Genomic DNA, 21,734 nt, shown 5'->3' with positions numbered 1-21,734 from the left:
TCATTGTTGTGAACAATGTAACATAGTTGAATTTTCTCTTTTATATAATGCAGAACACAGACAAGGTTCTGCAAAGGTTAAAACTGTGTTCTTGGGTTTTTTTAAAAAGGCTTTGAGGCAGGCAGGGTATACAGCTCAAACTACAAGTTACAGCCTAGACGATGACAGAGCTACAACCACCTCAGAGGTGATTTACTTTTTCATTCCAGTTCTGCTGGTGCTTTTCTCACACAAATTGCAATACCATGCAGGTCTACATCTCTGCAGACAACTGTGTGAGACAGTACACACAGCACAGGACAGCCCAACCCTAACTCAGGGTCTCGGAGTCTTTCCTTCAGTGTTTCATGGCCAATACCCTCCCTATAATTCTGTTCACCTGAGGTGAATCCTGAAATCAAAAACACTGCTGACTATCACTGTCAAGTCAGAAGATCTATGGTTTGCCTAGGAAAAGATCATATTTTTTGCACATATACAAAAGTCTTCACAGAGCATTTAACTGAGGAAAAAAAGAGCATTTACTCTCAGTGCCTTTTCCTTTGGCTCTATTTGATGAATCCTCTCCAAAAATTAAGAGAGTTAATGGACACAATTAGTCTGTGAAAAAATACATCAGCCTCCAGATTTCTGAATGATCTCTGTAAAGAGATGAAGTACATGGCACTGATCTCGCAGCAGCAGTCAATTCCCATTTCCTTCCAAAATCCTATTGGCCAGATGGTCCACAAAACTCAAGGGAAAATTATTTAAGTGTTTGGAAAGGCTTTCAGTGTTAACTTGGTCTCCAAAATGAAACCAGACTACCCTTCTAATTATTCTTACAATACCTTGCTTTCCTAACGAAGTTAAAATGGAGCAGGACTTCCAAGTTCACTTTCCTAAAGAAAAAAAACTGAATTCATGAAGAGCCTCGGTGTTATTTTTTTCTAAACTGACCTAATCAGCTTTAAACAGCAGAAGCCTGGCTGGCAAAGATTCTCCTCTCAAGCCAGCTGTAGGTCAGATGTGCAGTAATAGTTCCTCAACAGCCACAAGCAGTTACTGTTCAATGCTGTATCTTCTGACTTTCTGTATTACTTGTAGGGATAGAAGTCAATCACAGCAGGAGAGAAATGAATAGTAAACTCTAGAGAGGAAGAAAAATTTCAAGAAAATGGCTAAACGCATCACAGCTGAAGAACCACAGAGCCTTAAGCAATGCAGACCAGAATAATTACCAGCTCAGATGAAGCAAAAACAGCAGCGAATCACTGGAAGAACTGGTCGCAGGAGGTACCAAGACTTTCCTGCAATTAACCACTGAACAGCTTTACCAGATTTTGAAACTCTCATCTCTGTCTCACCCTGTTTAAACAACCCAAGTTCATTTCGTACAGCATAAGACAAAGTAGTGCCCTACATAGCAAACTGGGGGCGGGAGGTAAAACAAAGACAGAGCCCCAGCACAGGCTGGTACCCCCCTGCCCTCCTCAAATGCACTGCTGGCTACACCTCTGAGAGGTTCCCTGCAGGACTTCCCACCAACAGCAGCTGATGGATTCTCCTGACACTTGGGTTCCTGCATGCAATTCTGGCTCCACTGATGTCGACTGGACTCTATGATCTTAGAGGTCTTTTCCAATCTTAATGATTCTATGTCCAAAGGAATTTCTGCTGTTGAGTTTATTGGATCTGAATTTGCCTCATAAAAGGTCAAATTTCTCAAACAAAAGAAGTCCCACTTTATACTGAAAAAGAAAAGTGTATATTCAATGGTTTCTCTATTGGAGAAGGTGTGTTTGCATAGATCCTGTCACAGATTTGAGCCAGAGCTTGTGATGGAAGAAATTAACCTGAGCCATTGCTGCAGAGTCTCCATTTGTGTCACGGCTGCCACCCAAAGCTCACTGCCCATGGGAAATTGGTCTCTCCATAAAACTACAGATGCAGGCCAGATGGAAACTGAGAACACTCATTATTCTGACTGATGACACATACATTCACATTGGCAGGCATATAGATTTGATTGGATCACTCTCATTCAGGATTTGTCAGCTGGTGTGTCACATGAAGCTTTCCCAGGCAGCAATGGCATCTCTGAATTTGTTCAACACCAAATGCAATGGGAACCAAAGTACTATGAACAAAACTACAGGCACAGAAACATATATAGAAATATTCAAAACTGCAAAACTGAAATCCCCTGACTCAGCCCAGGGTACCTCAGGTATGAATGAACCTGCACCAGAACCCTTCTTGTGACTCAGTCTCAAACCCAGTTCTCGTTTTCCAAGGTCTGAACCCTATCTGCTTCCTTTACCTTGTAATGGCAATAGGCTGTGCAACCAGCTGCATCACATCACAAAGCAGCTGTCAAGAAAGAACAAAACAAAACAGCAAACAAACCTAAAGATTCCACAAGGCATCCAGCTAATGCCAGCAGCTTCCTGGTTTACATATATAATATAAGCTTTAAAAACTAGCATCTCTGCTTTTAACATGTTCTAGCTGTAGTCACTATAAAATTTACTCAAAAAGTTTAACCATCCACAAGTTTTAGAAGAACTTCCTTTTACATATTCCGTCATCCACATCCAGATGCCAAAATACACCACCAAGAGCTCACTGCTCCTTAGGATAAATCTGGTATTACGCATCAGAGAAAAATTTTGCAGGGTCAGCTAAAACTCTACAGCATTGCCAGTGAACATATTTAAATAACAGAAATTTAAATAACTAGGTCTCTATTTAAAACAAAACTCTCTTAAATAAATAAATAAATGAAAGAGCATATGAAAACACCATACCAGAAAACCCAACTCCCAAGTGCTTTGCATTGCCTTCTAGTTTCTGAACCCTTGGGTTCAGGGGGGAAATAGGATTGCAGGGAATTGCAAGCCTTCCTCCATTATCAAAGACAGAAGCTTAGCCAGGTTTCTTAAGAAAACAGGGCATATGGGATTGTGCTCAAAGGGCACAGACAGCCATAGGCAGCAGCTGCTGTGCCACATCAGAAGGGTGGCAAAGGACTAAACGGGGGCCACGGGTGTGTGTGCTACATAAAAGGACTCAACAAAGCAATTGGGACTGCTGGGGTCAGATGTGGAGGACACAAAAAGGACAAATTTGCAAGCAACTGCATTTTATTAGTTTTACCACTTAATTCTTCCTCAAAACCCAAGAAGTTTAAACAATTTACCTTGATAAACAAAGCCATCTCTCATCAGCACTTACAGGTTTCTTTCCTCTACTCTTAACATTAACCTTACAAAAGGGTTTTCACCTTTGCACCACTCAGGCTTACAGAAGATACTTATTTTTGACACGTTTCTGCAAGAAACTACATTCAGTAACAGAAGGGTTACAGAAAAACAATTACCTAATAAGAAGGTGTTCTGAAATTAGTCACTGAGTCACCTTTAGGGACTGGCTCCCCTGCAACGATTTGGATTTGTCATTTACTCTGTAATCAAATGAGTGCAGGGTGAGCATAAAGCACCATCATGCCACTGTTAGCATTTTACATCTACTTTGAGTAGGTCAAACAAATGACATCATGTGCAAAGGACTGGAAAAAACGAGGTTTCAAATAATTATTTTTAAAGACCTGGTTTGCACGCAGTTTGACCCAGTTTAATTAGAAATGTATTTCCAGCTCCATTTTGTTAAGTGTGGACATGCTCACTGGCCTGAATCAGGTTTGTTCCTCATTTCCTTTTCACTGATACTGGACATCATTTTCCAAAATGCTCATCTTTTGCATAACTCCATCTCTGTCTACACACTTTCACAGTGTCTTTAATAGAAGAAAGAGATAAATGCTGAGTTTTTTTGAAATTTTTGTCTATTTCTGTCACTAGCTTTTTCTTCTTTTTGAAAGAATTTGTTTTAGAAAAGTCAGCAATTAAGACTGATCAAAAAGCTGACTGGAGTAAGTTTAATATTCATATGTATCAGGATTCAATAAGAACATGGGTTTTATCACTAATTGGGACAGCAAATGCTGCACATAGCCAGGGGTGGGTCCAGCTTGTGGTTTTGCCCTTACTGTACCAGTAAGTGAGAACATGCTTCTGTGGTAAGATAACAACCTCCTACCTGCTGAAGCTTCCTTTTGTTTTCACCAAGATTAAAAAAAAAAAAGAGAGAGAAAAAAAGACAAGAATAGTAATGTAAGAAACTATTTTATGTCAAACCTCATGAGAGCTGTGGTTCTGCTTCACCACTGGGTTCAGGCACACACCCTGTCAAAGACCAACACCAGCATCCACAGACCCAGTCCAGAGCACACGAGCTGGAACTGTGAGACCTCAGAAGCACATCTGCAGAAATGCATGGCTGCACTGATGGCAAACACAGTACAGGGGGGGAATAATAATAATAATAATAATAAAAATCAAGATGTAAAGCCCTCTGAGTGGTCTCATGTACTGCAAACACGGCTTGCTAGCTAAGGGTCCTTCAGGCAGCACTGATGCACAAACATGGATGTCCTCCTTGGCAGACAGGACATGAGCCAGGCGTGGTTTATCAGATCACAACCAACTCCTGAACAGAATTCTCCTGGAGAATTGCACAGTCAGCAGCCTGCCCTGGGGTGAGGAAAAATGCAGAGGCAGCAGCTTTCCCCATTTCTCCTTCTGGTCATGCTCCCAATTTTATGAGAAGATTCCTGGGAATGAAAATGCATCATAAAGTCTCTGGAGACTTTTCATATCACGCAATGGCTATTGACAGTGAACAGCTTAGACAATAGGGCACTGTCTGATGACATTCATGCTACTTACTTGGCAATAAAGGAAGACAGAAAGGAAAGAAAACCCACTGCTGGCATATGCTCCCCTAATCTGAAGGAACAACCCCTCCTGAAATCCAGGCAGCATTTACACACCACTAAGAACCACACTTCATAGAGCACAGTGTCATCTCCATCCCAAACTCCAGTGGGAACCTACAATCCCTGTCCAGCCCTGGTCCAGCTCAGCACTGACTCCACCACAAGGGCAGCAGAGGTGCCTGGAGCCTCCCAGTCAAGGCTGTCAGAGTTGGACTAGAAGGATACCTTTGTAGAACAAATAAACTATTTTAATATTAACAACATCAAAAGGGAGTGGTCTGCCAGAACTCAGTAATGTAAAGAATGCAGGATACAGCAACCACAAAAGCTCAGACAGCCAGGTTGTATTTAATGTACTCACTACAACATTCAAACTCCATCTGCATGACAGGGCAAGTGCCACGCAGGCCTGGACCATCATCCAGGGCTGATAAGGTGATTTTCTTTCACTCCTCATCAGAGAACTGAGACTTTGGCAGATGCCAGAAGCCAAATGATGTTATACAGCCTGACCAGGAACTTGCTGTGACTATTTGAACAGCTTCACGAATGCACTTGGTGCTTTGCAAACACAGGAAGAAACCTGATCATTCATGCAGTGTCTGTGTGTGCTGATTCCTGCGCCAACATGAAAATACTCTTAACTCCATCAATGCAAGCCATGGATACAGGCCATGCAAAGTCTTCCATCAGGTGGGTACCTAGAGACCAACATAATGCAAAGAAAGGAAGAGAGGGTGAATCCCAAATCCTAACCTTTATTCTCCAACCTGTGGGATTCGGGACCTGAGTTTCCAGCCTTTGTTTTGCAATTTCCTCTATTCAAAACAGTTCTGACTGAAAAACTCTCAAGTGTCCAGAAGAAAGGAAAGTTAGTGCACCTCCTTATTCCTTCATCCTTTCTTCATTTTCAGGCATACTTATGGAGAGCACGCTACAACACATGCAGCTTCTCCATGTGCAACCTCTTTTTCTGCCAAGGAAACCATCCCAACTGGGCATCCAGCAATCTGCTATGCCCTGGGCACGTGCACACCTACCCAGCAGCATGTGAGCTGGGGGCTCAACGCATTTGGGAAACGTCAGACCTACTTAGTCTGATCTGCACATGCACAAAAAGCCCAGTGTGCCCTGAGTGCACCACACTCACTGGCATGTACCCCTTCCACGACGTCCAAGCCATCCCAGGATTCCCAACTGCTGGGTTCACTGGGCACACCCTGTGCCCCAACTGCTAATGTGCCTGCCTGCAAAAGTTGGCCACCTTCCACTGGGAGAGATGACAAAACGTATTGTAACGTCTCTGGAAACAAATCACCCCTCATCAGAAAGGGATCCCACAGGACGAATGGTCTGGTGCACCCCAGTCATGTACCGGCACTGCCTGTCCTCTTCTGCAGGTCAAAATGCACACACAGGGAAAACTGGAAGACTCCACCACAGTAATCTGATTTTCAAAGCAGGAGGGTTTGCTGGCTCACAATACCTAACTTTTACTAATAAAGGGCAATCAGATATCTACTGATATGATTTGGCTTCTGGGGGCAGAATGTTTGCAAGAATCCTGTTATGATAAATATTTCATGCTAGACTGCAAAAAGCAAATATTAAAGCAAAAACATTTTTTGCTAGCTCTTTCCTTTTTCCATATAAAAAGACAACATTATGAACAATCTGTATAAATAATACATTTGAGAATCCATTATCTAAGTCATATGCATATTTATTTTATGTTGGTTTTGTTGCATATTTTAGTATAATTGTTCACAGGTTTAAAGCCAAGAGTGAAACAAAAGTAGACAAATCTACTACAGCAGAGATAATCAGTAAGCTAGTTACTCTTTTGTTACTTTTAAATACTGGGAAAAAGCCATGCTAAAATTCAGCATAATAAAGAAGAAATATATCTATATTTTACTGAACTTGAGGAATTTTCCTTTCAGAAGGCCATCACACATTTCTCTTATGCCCTTTTCCTCTAAATGTTTACACTTCTAACAAAAGAGATATAAGAAAAAATTGCATTAAAAAAGTTGATATCAGATGTAGCAACTGCACATTCGGAAAATAGAATTTAGTAAATTCCAGTAATCAGTAAACATCAACAAAATGTCAGTAGTTTCCAATCGGTCTCACTTTTGGTGGTAAACACTCCTCACAGAATGGAAAGTCAGAAGAACTCACATTATTACTCACATTTATTTTGTTAATGCCAAATTATTTCAGTATGATAGTACTTTTTTCCCCAAGTATGCAGTACTAAAGACAATCTATGAAATATTAAACATCCTGCTAAACTGAAATGCATGTTCCAATGAAGCAAATTAAATGCACTGTTTTGACGTTTCTAAAGCAAAGTTTGAAAATGAAAGCCAACTAATTTCTTGAAATTTTCCCACTAAGGGTTCTGTTGAACTCATGTTTGGATTCAAGTGAAACTGCTTGCAAACAGCATGTTGTTCAGTAAGTGGCTGCTAACCAATTCTCACAAATCACCTCCACAAGCACACTGATTCCTCTCAACCAGAACCCTAAGATGCTTTACAAAAACAAGGGTTGGCTCCATTTTCACAGCTACACTCCTAAGGACAGCTCCATTTCCAGCAAATTCACGTGTTTTTTAGCAATGACAAGAAGCAGAGGAACGAAGAGTAGCAAGATCTCTTGAGCCACAGCTGCCCACCCCCTCTCCTACCTTCATGAAAAAGTGTATTTCTTATGTGCCAGGAGCACCTAAAGGCACTGCCACAGATCACATGCCAGCTGTTACACAGGAACTAATAACATTATTTGTGTAGGACACTGAAAAGGTCACAGTTTGCTACAAAGTGTGTCTTCTGGATTGCTTGCTCTCTAAAGATGTCAGAAGTTACTAAAACTTCATATTTTCATGGGGAGGAAGAAGGGGATGGGAAAGAAACAACCTTTGAAAAGATGCTTCTAAAGCAAATCTTGAAAACCTTTCGGGAATCCCACAAAGTCAGTAAGTTACAAGGGCAGACTTATAACACACAAGGGCTTTGAAAAATAATAAAGTATACTGCAAACAGCTGAAAAATAGTTTCTTCTTGAATTTTATTCCCAATATCCATATTCACAGGTCTGCACAGGCCAAGAAAATTACCGCTGGCCAGCAGCCTGAGAACAGCTGAATACCAGACAGGAGATGCATAATTTTATCACATTTATGAATTTTACAATAGAAATTGGATTAGAATCCAATAGAAATCCAATCCAATCCAATCAGACTACGATCCAATAGAAACTGGATGCAATAGAATTGCAAACCACTTAATGGAAACTTCATTATGATGGGACAAGGAGCTGACTTGCATCTGTTCTTACTGCCCAAGGAACATCCTTCTTGTTCCAACACTCCTCATCCCCAGCACCAACAGACTGACTTGGCAGACTTCTGTGCAACCTTTAATCAGCCATAAATCAGTACGTCGTTTGCAGGACAAGTTACCAGGCTCACAACTTCATCCAAATAACAAACAAAGCCAAATCTTTAATACTATTTACTTCTGTTTGCTTCAGAAAAGCAACACTGGACAAAGGGCTGGCTGCTGCCACCAGCTTGCTCCGGTACCATCCCAAGCACTGCCCTAAGCTCAAGTACGGAGGACACACAAAACATTTCTGGCAAAAGCATGGTAGTGCTTTTAACTGCTCCCAGAGTAAAAATTACCTCTCTACAGCTGCAGCTCAACAGCTGCTCTTACAGTATTACTTCATGGCATGCTTGCTCTCACACAGCCAGGCTGACTGAGAGAAGTTAATGCAAGCTCAACTCTGCAGTGAAGATACATAACTCAGGGCAAAATGAACTACAGATGCATTCTGCAGTTCAAGTAGCATCATTTCTACTTGAAGGAGAAAAATTCACCAGAGAGACTGATCAGGTACTGGGGCAAACAGAAAAAGGTGAAAGGGGGAGAGTCAGAGGTAGGACGGAGTTCAACCAAGCCTGAGCTCACGGTCACAGTGCCAGTGCAGCAGACACCTTAGCAGGAGACTTCAGAGCTCAAGTTGCTGAAGTGAAACAGGAGCTAAAGTGAGCAGCCCCACTGTGCACAATCACTGGTCTGGGCATACTGGAAATGCTGCGTGACATCCAACCCACGGAAAACAGACCTCAGTGGGAGAATTTGCCTCTCTGTGGACCAACATTTCTGCTGCTGGATCTTCCAGTGACACCTGTAACAAAGCACTACTGGTACAGGAGTACTGGAGACCACGCTCAACACAGAGATAAAACTCTTCCTTCAGAACAGGGTCACAATATATATACTGCAAACTCAGACACGTGACGCTCTGGTCACTCTGATGTGTATCTTCATGCTGGCACGATTCTGGATAGTACTGAGCACTCAGGAGTACTTAAATCAATGTCACTAGTGAGATGCTTCAAGCACAGCAAAGTGCTTGGGCAGGGAATTAAGAGCTTGAACTATTTCCTACTGTACTCACATTATCACCATTTTTAGCATGTTCCCTTACCTTCAAAATAGCATGACCCAGTGCCAAAATCTGAGGTGTTATGCAACGTGAGCTCAAAATGCCACCAGTTTAGGATGAAAATGCTTTGTAGTCTCCCATATGGACTTTCAGGTCCAAAACATGGAGGAGCTGCAAGCACTAGGCCTGCCAACAAATTATTTGCAAGTATTTTACTACTCTCTAATGGCTGATATGGCACATCTAATTATTGTACACTGCTCTGTTCAGTCAGAGCCTTTATTGTATAGAGGCACTCCACAGCTGAGAGGTTTTCTCACATCCTTACTCTTCTATTTTTGATAAACTAGTCTCACTCTTAAGAATCTTAATTGAGTTCCTCTGAAATATTCACTAACTAGAACCAGGACTTCACAATTTGCTAATTAATTTCGCATGTATGATCCATTATTTTAAATTCCAGTACTGAACACAGTTTGGCACTGCCATGCAAATAAGCAGGGAAGCCAAGATTTAGAAAAAAGAAAACAACCCCAAACGCCAAAAAACCCCAGCACTAAAATGCTCCTGGCTCTGATGACTGAATACATACCATATACTACTTATTTTATATCTCTATATATATATATCTATATATCTATATATATATATCTATATCTCAATAAAAGTGATTTCCCCTACTTTTTTTTTCTATCCTCCAAGTTAATCATTCACAATCCAGTAGGTGTGTTCTCTCCACTGAGATTCATATGTCTTGTACTCAAATCAAGATTGGAAAAGACCTCTGGGAACATACAGTCTCACCTTCTGTTGAAAGCAGGGCCTTAATTTAGGTTAACCCAAGACAATATCTAAGAGTCTTTGATGTTTCCAACAAAGGTGACTCCACCACCACCTTAGGAAACTTATTTCAATTGTGACTTGTTCTCACAGTACAGAATTTTTTTTCTTACATCCAAATGGAATTTCTCTTGAGCAACCCACATTAGTCCTGTGCATCTTCTACACAAACCATCATTGAAGCATTTGAAGACTAACTAAACTGTCCCTGGCCTTCTCTTCCCTAGGTCGAAAAAGTCCATTTCCTTCAGCCTTTCCTTCTTCAACCCTCTAAATGTTTTAGTGGCCCTTTGTTTCATCCTCTCTGTTTCCCAAAGTCTCTCTGGAACTGGGAGAGCAAAGATGGGACACTGCATTCCAGGTGTGGCCTAACAAGAGCAGGGGAAATAATCACAACCCCTGATTTGCTTGCTGTGCTCTTGCTGACACAGTTCAAGGCATGGTTTGCCCTCCTTGCATCACGAGTGCACTGCCAACTCCACATTTCTTCTGATGGGGAAGGAAAAGGAAAATGGTGGTGTGGAAGCCTTAAGGAGACCTTTATGAGAGTGTGTTTCAGAGTTGCAACAACTTAGAGAAGAGGAAGAAACACACCTAGCAGTATGCACACTTCACGGGTGCTATTAAAAATCAGAGGCCTGAAGAAGTTAAGCGCTGAAATGCCAACTCACATCTCTCCAGTGTATTAATGGTATTACAGCCATGCATGCTTCAGTTTTCAAGGCAATTTGTTCATAGGCACCACAGCATTTCAGAGCATTTTATTACAATGGCAGTAGCACATATTAAGCTCAGACTTATTCCTGAAAGAGATCCCTGTTGCCAGAAGTAGCAGAACATCTCCATTATTTGCTTGCACTGGTGGACCAAGGATCTGCACAATAAGTTGTTGACTCCATCCTCTACACTGCAGCAACATGTCTTTATACACTGCTGCCTACTGTAATTAACTAGTTTTTCATGTGGACAAGATAATCAGCTATGCTACTAAAACCCCAAATAAAGAAAATGGATAGATGAACAAGCACTTGTATCAACTGGTAGTGAAACAGAAAGTAGAATTTTGTCATTTCTATATAGTACAACTGATTTCCCAACTTGACTCATCAAAATCTCAGTGCTTTGAAGACTATGATTGGCTCGAAAACTGTAACTGACCACAAACGATAACAAAATAACCCAAGATTACATGACATTTTTAACGTCTTTGCGGTGGTTCACAGACTCTGAAATTGCATTTCAACCCTGAGACACAAACTTCTGAAGGTGGTTACTCCTGACCCACCCACAGAAGGGACAGTTTTGAAATTTTCATCTTATACACATTCACCATCTGGATTACATTGAACATAACTGTAAAGTTTCTTACATTTATGCTTCCAGTCACTGCCTGAGGTGTTACCATCAATTAAGGTTTTCAATAAAGTCCACAGACTACAACACTTCATAACTTAGCACGGTCCAATGATTCTTTCCAGGCAGTACCCAGTCTCAAAAAAAATATGTTGCTTCCCCTTGCCACTCCCAACTTGGTCTCAAGTTTTTCAGCCAGTCATTCAATGAAATGAATTATGAAGAGCTTAGCAGACTTTCAAATTGTTTAGGATAAACTGAAAAGTCACATTTATGCTTCACTACACTCCTGCCACTGTACATGAACAGCAAAGTAACTGATAACTCATGTCAGCAATTGAAGAACAATTCAACGCCAAGAAGCAGCTGTGTTCAAAAAAAAACCCTACCAAAATCCCATACACTTCCTTACTCAGACCTGCTTCCTTTTTGTACACAAATTCTGATGTGACTGCATAGAAATAAAAATATTAGCTGTGTAGAGGCACTACAAGAAGGCAGGGTTGCTTCCACCCTTGCTAAACCTCAGCAACAGCACTGCCTCTTCATCAGTGCTTCATCATTACTGGGAAACCACATTTTCCCCCTTAGACTCTCACAGTCCCAAACCAGAGCACCTCTCTCAAGTTCTCTGTGCCCTCAGACTCCCTTAAAAATACAACCGTTTTGAACACACAGCAGCTGCAAATCTGTCAGGGTTTATCGTCAGCCTGCAAGATCATATGCCAAAAAACATCAGCCCCTGGAACTATCCAGAGACACTGACCTCTCCTTCCCTAGGCCACTCAAAATGCTGAGCCCAGGAGAGGGCTAATCCACATCATTAAAACAAAGGAAGACAAAAGCCCCAATCAGGTGCCTCTCGAAACCAGAAAGCAAGCAGATTGCACAGATGCTGTTGCTGACCTCATTTGGCCCATGAAAACTTTTTTAGAAGGAAGAGGACTCTCAGAGCATGGCTGAATGAGTAGGATTAGGAGCAATTCCTCTTTATCTTGATAACTTAAAAAACAAAGCAGCTATAAACTCAGACTATCACAGCCTCTTCCAGAGCTCAAGAGGAATTGTGTGACCTAAACACTTCAAAAATGGCAACCACCTCAATTGGCTCCATGTCTCTCTTTCCCCCTTTAATAGCAGAAAGATGACCTTGCATTGAAAATCGTAAGACAGAAAATCCATTAACAGGCTCCTATAGAAGACACACCTCTGATCAAAGAATATGAAACTAACAGCTGAAATCTTCGAAAAAAATATTTCATTTCCCTCAAACTTACAGTTCAGTTATTACTAAATGCACAAGCACAGACGAAGATACAACTGTTCCACATCAAGGGTGATGCACATTCACTATCCAGCGCTTCAGACCCACAGAGTCCAACCATGGGAAGAAAACAAGGCATCCATACAGTTAAACTTCTGGGGGTAATGGGAGTAGGCAAAGAATTACTCAAATGACAACAGTGCCAGGTCTCAACAGCCACACCCTACATTGCAAGATACCCCCACAAGCACACTAAGAGCAGCCCACACAGCCAGGGGCGTTAGCTTCACGATGCTTTCAAAGGTTCCAGCTTTAACATCGCACCATGTCACAATAGTAGCAACTACTAGGAAATAAAAAAAAAAAGGTGTTTATAAATCCCCTAGATAGTTTTCTGCAGTTTTACTGCCATCCCAAACAACAGCCATTTCAAGGTTCCCCAGGCAGCCTGTGAGACAGAGTTCCAAGGCAACTGGAACTTCCAGGGAAGAAGCAGATCCCAAGAACTGGCAGGTAACACCTTCAGCCATCTCACTTCCTCCCAGATGACACCAACACTTTGCTCTGCCCTGTCTTAAGGTCCTTAATGATCAGCAGCTCTAAAAAAACCTCCAACATGCTGACTCTCATACTTTGGAGAGCAATCCCACATCCCCCCGCAATCTCTGTGGTCCCTGGTCTCATGGGTTTCTGGGAGGATGGGCAGCCCTTGCGAAAAGTAGTGCATGGCATGTTCGGAAACTTCTCTTTCCCGTCTGCACTCAATGGAGGTGGTGCAGAGACTGGACACAGTCTCCAGCTCTCCAAGGTTTGGAGAACAAAGGCATGAAAGAGACAATACTCATATTTCTCCAACCACCAGCAAACACACTATTTCCAACTGCCTTCAGCGACGACCCTCTGCCACCACCTTCCATGGCATTATTCTGAATCTCCTCTTACACAGTGCTGTTCTTCAGATTTCAGCACCTGGAAACCATCACTAGATGATGGTTAGCTCTGTCATTTCAAGAGGTAACGAAGACTAAGTCTCATGACTTCCGGGTACCACCTGATTTTTTTAATATCTAATTCATCTTTACAAAAGGCTGAAGTTGCCAGAACTGGCATATTTACATCCTACTACTTCATAAGTTGTCAAAAAACCTTCTCGCTTTTAGTCAATTATTATATGCAAATTCCAACTTTACAACATTCCTACACAGCTCTAACATTATCATGTGTACAATTTATACCTCTTCCATTTAATTTTAAAAGACACTGAACTGGAACTGGTCTGGAATAATTCAGTATGAGTAATACTCTCCTTCAATAAAACTGCTAAACATTGTTTTCCAAGTCTAATGATGAATCCTCAAAAATTTATTTTCACTTTTATGGAGCTGCATATATTAAAATATGAATCATCTTCACAGCCAACAAAGTAATTTAGTAATTCTGGACATAGGTTATTTAGCCTGAAATAAGTTTTTCTTTGATTATGTGCAAACTCCTATGCGTAGTGTCTGAACATATGGAAGATTCTGACACCTCCAGAGAAAGAAACAAAACGTGCTCTAATGATATGAGTATGGGATGTGGATAACAGATTACTTTATAACTTATTTATGATCACAAGCCTATAATAGACAAACTACAAAATTATCCCAAAATTCCATCCCTTCAATCTATCAGATCCATTATATAGATCAGATGACATACTACACAGAAGTGAAAAAGAAAAGTGAATATCACAGCCCAGCTTCTCATGGCCATTGCAGAAGCAGTTGTTCCACTGCAGCTGTTCTCCTTCAGAGAAAACAGACATTTGCTCTGGTTGCAAGGCCAGCACTAGGGAGACACCACGAAGCAAGATACCACCTGAGCACATTCAACTCAGCATCTTCTGCAGGAGGATTTCCAAACACACTGGAAAACTGTTCACAACAGAGACTGCCAGCAGTGTGGAGTATGCTTTTTGTACCTGTTCAGCTCAGCTGTCATCATCTGTCTTCTTCAACTGCACAGCTCACTGCCATCCTCCTGCAAAGAGCAGCTCCATCCCCTCAGCAAGCCTCGACAGAACACCCCACATTCAGCGATCACACGTATTTGCAGGAGCAAAGCCTTAGTTATGGGTGTGCTTGCATGGAGCCAGGGTTACACAGTCCACCATGCCTCCAGTGCATGATGCATGTGCACAAAGCTTCCCCTCAGAGCCCTCAGCCTTGTTACACCCTTTCTCTCAGTGCCTTGCTTAAATGTTCCAGCCAGTCCAAATGCAGAATGAGCTGAGACTCAAATCACTCATCTCCCAGAGCTGCCAGACCCTGGTCTCTTGCATGCTCAGTGGAGAGCAGCCTTTAGGTGCAATTTTGAATTGTCATTGTCAATATTTCTTACACATTTTGGTAACTAACATTCTAGTGAGCTACACGACAGCTCAAAATATTTTCTTCTGCACCAGAGAAGCAAACTATGTTGCTCCTTCCTGTTTCTGCTATGATTAAGCAGCTGATTCACTCTCAACATCCTTAAAATATGACTGGACTGAAATTTTTCTTTCCCAATATAAAATAAATCCAGATACAAAAAGAAAGGCAACTATTTCACAGAACTTCAGGAGCTCTGGGATCTTTTTACAGACAGAAAATTGTGATTACACTGACAGCAGGACCCCTGAATGTTTCCTGGCTTCTAATCTGTCCATGTGAACCCCCAAGCCTCTATTTTTAATTTAGTAAATTCAGTATCTGAATGACAACCTCAGAAACAACAAAGACTTAGCCACTGCAGAGTTACATGAGAAAGATCCTGCTTCTGACATAAAAAAAAAAGGGTAGTATGGGAAAACACAAACTTCCCAGAACTGCTTCTGTAAAACATTTCCAGAACCTTTGAAAGAGTATCCATAGCTTGAAAGGGAAAGCAAAATGTAATTACAGCAGATCTGCCACCAGAGGATGGACACCAAAATGTAGCATGTACTCAGTGCACAGGCACTGGAGAAAGAACTGTCCTGCATTGCTACACCAGGGTCCCTTCTGCATTCCTCTTGCAGTAGGGATCAAAGCACGAAGAGCCTGCACCAACAGTGGGACTTGCCACACAGGGATTTATCAGCAGTGGGACCTGAGGGAGAAGCAAGACCAGACAACTCACTCCAGTGCCACTACTCTTCTGGTGTACCTCCAAGGGTTCAGCAGCACGGGCTTTTCCTTCCTCTGTCTTCATTCTCCAAATGGGAACAACACAGACTCAGTTCCCTATTTAATCACATCTATTTCACCTTTTCAGGGAAGGCTTCACACTGAAAGAACACTTCTAGGCTAGTTCTTACAACTAAACGAAGGTGTGCACTGCACAGTGTACACAGTACTATGTTATGGCAAACAACATTAACTGCTGTAGTCTCTGGACTGGGGGTTCTGCTTTGATATCCCAGCAAACATGATAATGATGGAAATCAAAGACACCATTGCCTGCTTGCAGGGCAAAGTTAATTGATGCATCTTGAAGAGCACTGCTGTTTGAGTCTTGAGCTCCACTCAATCCAGGCCAAATTCAGCCATCACTGATGTGAATTTGTGCCAGACACCTATTTAATAATTTTGAAAATGAGAAAATAACTGCAGGACACAAAAAAACACAGGGCATAGGGAAGTCAGTACAAAAGCCAACACATTTATGTGACCTGCAGCAGCAGAGACATGAAAACAGGACAGAAGGAAGGGGCACAGTTTCATAGGTGACAACATTTTGCATTACACAGAAAAAAGACAGCAAGATAAACCAGGTTATTATTGGAACAATATTGTCCACCTTCTTAAATGGTGCTCATTCTGCCTTAGGAAATACAGCTTTATAAAGAACTGCATCATAATTTAAAGATGCATCCAAACCTTATAGACTTGTCCATATGTTCCATTTCCAACAACCTGCACCAGTTCAAATATTCCCGCAGGATCCTGAAAAAAGCAGAAGAAACAACATTATTTGCATTAAAGCAACCACTTCATATGGGAGAGAAATTGTACACAATCAAAATGAAACGTCTGTGGTACATCTCCTAATGATCTGCATTACACACTAAAGGGGAAATTGCCAAACCACAGTATAAGAAATGCATTAATATTAAAGTTTTCAGTCAAGTTGCTCAAAACTCTATACACAAAATAACTCAGTGAAGATTTGCATGGCAATACAGCAGATACAACAAATAAATGAAAGTGTGTGAAAAATACAAGAATTCAACTGCTGGCTCAGTTTAGTAGTAGAATAAGGAAAAACCTCCAGGCTTCCTAAGCCGTCCCACACTGAGCTAGCCTGGAGGCTAAGATGCTGTCCTCTGCCATGAAACACTTGGCACCAGCAATGTGTAACAAAGGAAAAAACCTAAACTAGAGAATTGAAAGAATTACTATATAAAGCATCTGAGCCCCGTTACCTTACAGAAGGGAAATGCACCATCCCAGACAACCATAACACCACAGGCAGGCTGAGAACACTCAACCATCCTGCTCTGCAAACATAACAAAGTGAACTTGACTCGTGTATTGACCTCTTGGCTTCGAACCCAAACTAGATTGCTGTTAATTTACATAAAAGATTCATGAAGTCAGATGATCAGTGTACCATCACACATGAACCAATTTCCACCCTCCTAGTATAGCATCAGTTGCTCAAAAACCAACCCCTGCAGCAGATGTCCTCCTCCAACAATGAGATGCTGCAGCCCCTCAGGTACAGGCAGACCATCTTGTTGCAAGGCACGAGCAATGTTTGCTCCTGCATGACTGAGCACATTAAAAAAATCTGGTGCTTCAGTTAAAACTCACTCAGAGATTTATATAAAACCATTAAGAACTCAAGAGACCAGTTTCTTCGTTTCTGGCTAAGCCATTTATCAGTCCACTCATTTCTTGCTATGGTATCATAGAGAGATTTATATAAAATATTATTAACTCCATGTGTCAGTTTTACCACATCTGTTTCAGCAATCTGTCATGTCAGTTGATGCTTACTGGTACTGCTGAGGAATGTGATACAGAAAAACAATCTCAGAAGTACAATTTCAGTGACCCTGGTCGCAAAAAATCCTTTTTTAAAGGTATCCAGCTACTTCTCCACTCCATTTCTATGTTCATCTTTTAATATAAGTAATACTTTCGTTATATCTGATAGGGAAACGTTTACCTCAACAAAATCCCAGTGGAAACATACAGGCTTTTTTTTCTGAGCAGATTTTGCCTTTACTGGCACAACTGTAATGATAAATGGCAATAGCTTTCAGTGCAACAGAGCCCAGATTTCCACAGCTGAAAGTACTAATGAGTTCAGTTGGTTTTGCCTTTAAGTTAAGTGAGTTTTAATCTTACACTTCCAGGACTGTCAACCTCACAAGACTTTTTTAAAAAGCAATGCATAAACCAGATCAAGATCTGTTCTGTCTCTTATTTTTAAAACAAGTTAGTAAGGCATGGCCTTCTAGACTCAACTCTCAATTCCAAAAGCCCTCATACTAAACAAAATCAATGGGAACCCTTGCATATGGAGTCAGGCATAGGCATAAGAATGCCTACGACACTGAGATCTCTGTGAAGTGTTTTGCTTTCTTCTCCTTTCTTCAATTTTCTTTTTCTAGTCTGGATATAAATGAGCCATAGACTTTGCTTCATTGGAGCAAAAGTCAGCAAATAATCCATCGCTACCTCTAAAGCAACAGGTGGGTGGTACAAATCTGTGCTTCACGTGGAACCTCCAAACAGAACTGTGCTGTGGGTTGCACGTGGTCCGTGCAGTGAAACTCAGAGCAGCTCTTTGAGGAACTCTTCCAGACAAGGCCTTCCGTGCACAATATCTACTGTACTCTGTGGGAAGCACAAGCAGCACCCCATTTCCCCACCTTTCCTGCAGAAAGCAGCACTGCTGAATTGAGAACTGCTCACAGTGCAGAGAAACCCAGAGGAACCTAAACTGCATTTTCAACTCCAAGTTTGCAACCGTCCCTCTCACTTAAATGTGTGCTCTGTCCTCACTCTTCTTCTCTAAGCTTATTTATTATGCAAATATGGTTAATCTAAGGTGCCTCAAAATCAGCTTTTCTTCCCTCCTCCAATCAATTTCATTCTGATTTAGCATCCTAATAGTTTGCTTCTAATGGTTGCTGACACTCTAGGAAAAACTCAAACAATTATCTAAATAAATATTAGCATCAACTTTAATACAGTGAAAATCCTCCCATGCCCTTGCTAGCCAATTGAGCATTAAGATCTCAAGCCGCCTCAGTTCTGAGTGCAGCCAAAATACTTGGCCATCTCTCTTGTTTTAATCAGGACACCATAGTGAACCAAGCCTTGTTAAGAGTCATAAAGGATATTAATATGGGCTCTGACTTTGGTCCTTGGATTGCCCTTGTTTGCTTGGATACCACACAGCAAATGCTGGCATTTTTCACAATGGGCCAACTTCTTAATTATCTTGGAGTTAGGTATCATCTTTGATGTAGTGCTTCCTCTCAGCTACCATTTAAGCCCCATGGTCCAGCTAACCCTTCACCAGCCAGCACCTGCCAAATTGCTAGGTTCCCTTTGGTAGATGCCAAAATCCTGGCCTGAACATTCATCACTTTAAGGTTAATAACCGTAATACATTGTACCATATGGTGGCCACCTTGCTTTCCTGCAAGTCATCTGCAGAGCACTCAGGAGGCAATAGCAAGACTGCTGACCCAGAGGCACCCAGGCCACATCCATCTCCTCCCCGCAGCAGAATGAAAAGCAACACAAACAGCAAGAGCTTGATCAAACTGCACTTTTCACATCTCTGCAGCTAAAGAAGATACAGGAGTTTGAAGCACAAGTTGTTCTACAGGACCTCTGCACCTCAGCATGTAACGCAGAGTTCAGGGGCTTTTTAGCCCTGCAGAACACCCCAGCAAGATGCTCCAGCAACATTAGGAAACTACAGCCCCCCTTCTTTCCAGCCCTGACAAGCACCCATTTGTAGAGGAGCAATGCCAGCTCATGCACTTTGAAAATTACGCCAATCACAGTCATACCTCCCTGCAGCTGGTGAGAGCAGAACAGCACCAAGCAGCTCCCACTGGGGCCAGGAACACCTCAGACAAGGCAAAAGTAAGGCACCTGTATTTAAATAATTTCCACAGCTCAGCTTCACCTGCCTCTCATTTCCCACCAAGCACAACCCCCAAAATAAGGCTGCTGAGTGCTTAAAAAGTTTCCCCCAAAAGGCGCCATTTGTCCCTTGTCCTGTCGAGGCCGAAACCTGCAATGCTCTCAGCCTTCAGAGGTTCTGAATCAGACAGTTCTGACACAAAGTCTGTTGTCTGCCTTGCAGCATTATTCTTTTTCAAACTTACATGATTTTCTTACTTATTTAAGGAGATGAGATTCATCTGTTAAAGCTCTAAAGAAGAACTTGCATTACTTTGCCTTACACCCCTGATCAGAGCCAGGTTAAACTTCTGCTTGCCTAGCCAGAAGCCTTTTGCCATTCTCACAAACTTTACTGTCCCTGCTGCCTTTCCTCTTTTTGCCTCTGGTCTGGAACACCCTCCTCGCCATGTGATTATTGCAAAGGCTTCTCCCAGCCCTCTTTTTTTTTTTCCTGATATTTTTAGAAAGTAGCTGCTTTGGTTTCACTGTCTGGGGATGACTGTTTTTTGCCACAATTGAACTCTTCCCTCTTCTTCTGTTGAGAGTGCTCCTGCCTGGGTTGGAAGGGTTGCTAGGTGGTCAGCTTCTATGTAAAAAGGCAAAGTGGAACTCGGGGGCATCGTACCCAGCCCTGTCTGTGAATATGAAACACTGACAGCACGGCTTTTAACGTGGCCAAAGTTTGGATTACATTAAGAACCCCAAAACACAAGAGGATAACCATAAAAACTCATAGCAAACTAGGTGAATGCTGGTTTTTTTAGCTTTGGGAGAACAAAAATAAAAAAATCTAAACCTCGACCAAAAAAAGGCAAACCCCCCCGCACACACTTCCTTCCAGAAGATCCTAATTCCTCAATCGTTTTCTCTTCACAGCATTCTCAACACCTTTAGGAACGTCAGCAGGAATTATTTATTACCCTGGCAGGGGAACGCGCCTCTCCGGTGAAGCGCTCCCGGCCGGGCAGCGCAGCGCTCCCGCGGGACGATCGCTCCAGGAGGGAGCGCGACCTCCACACCCCGCGAGCTGCGGGACCGGGGGAGCCCCGAGGCTGCTCCGCCCGGGGCTGCTCCCCGCGAGGAGCCCGCGACCCTCGGCCGCCGCTCGGGCATCTGCGCTCCCTGCGCGGGCACGGGCGGCACCGCCGCGCTGTCCCCGCCGCTGTCCCGCGGCCGCCGCACGCCGCACCGGCGCCTCTCCCAGCGAAACCCCCTCCGACAAAGGGCGACAACCGCGGGGCGAAGCCCTCGCGCAGCCCTACACAGGCGAGGAGCGGGGTCGGGGTGTCACCCAGGGGGTTTCAGCTCCCGCCGCGGGGCAGCCCCCCCGTCCCCCTCCTTACCCGCAGCGCCGCCAGGTCGATGCCGTCCAGGCTGCGGGCGGCGCAGTCGCGGGCCATGGCTCCGCCGCCCCGCGCTAACGGTGCCGCGGGCGGCCCGCGGCGGCCCGGCCGTGCCCCGGCGGGCGCAGGGAGCCGGGCATGCCCGGCCGGCCCCCAACGCCCTCCCCGGCCCGGGCGGCCGCCGCCGGCAACTTTGGCGGAGGGAGCTGCTACGGGGAAAGAAAGTTTGCGAGGAAGTGACGTGCGGCGCCGGCGGGGGGTCGGGGCCACCTGCCGCCCGCGGGGCGGGGGCGGCCGCGCTGTGCGCCCCACGCGCGCTCCCCGCCGGGTGGGAATCGCCTCTGGAATAGGAATTGCCTCTGGAACGGGAGTTTCTGTGCACGTCTGTCCCCCGGGCCGAGAGAGGGGACCCACCCCGAGCGGCGGCCGCCGCGCTGCTCTCGCCCCCACCGCGCAGCAGGGCGTTACACGAGCCACGGACAAAACCTCCTAAAGCC

At 43.3% G+C, this 21,734-nt stretch overlaps 1 protein-coding gene across 5 annotated transcripts in view; it reads right to left on the bottom strand.

The window, feature by feature from the left end:
- The window catches only part of LOC135421451 (mitogen-activated protein kinase kinase kinase kinase 4-like), a 91,598-nt gene extending 70,164 nt beyond the window's left edge, over window positions 1–21,434 (bottom strand). For 2 of the 5 annotated variants that reach the window (XM_064669947.1, XM_064669949.1), the window contains exons 1-2: window positions 21,238–21,432; window positions 16,619–16,684 (exon numbers count right to left, since the gene is read on the bottom strand). In XM_064669947.1, coding sequence (XP_064526017.1) covers window positions 16,619–16,684; window positions 21,238–21,294 — 123 coding nt within the window. In that variant the 5' untranslated portion in view covers window positions 21,295–21,432. Of the gene's footprint in view, window positions 1–16,618; window positions 16,685–21,237 lie in introns of all 5 variants that reach the window. The other 3 variants (XR_010434006.1, XM_064669948.1, XM_064669950.1) reach the window with 3 other exon arrangements.
- Window positions 21,435–21,734: the final 300 nt, after the last annotated feature.

The sequence above is a fragment of the Pseudopipra pipra genome, chromosome 13 (genome assembly GCF_036250125.1).
Source record: "Pseudopipra pipra isolate bDixPip1 chromosome 13, bDixPip1.hap1, whole genome shotgun sequence".
Lineage (NCBI taxonomy): Eukaryota > Metazoa > Chordata > Aves > Passeriformes > Pipridae > Pseudopipra > Pseudopipra pipra.
This window is presented reverse-complemented; position numbering and strand designations above follow the sequence as displayed.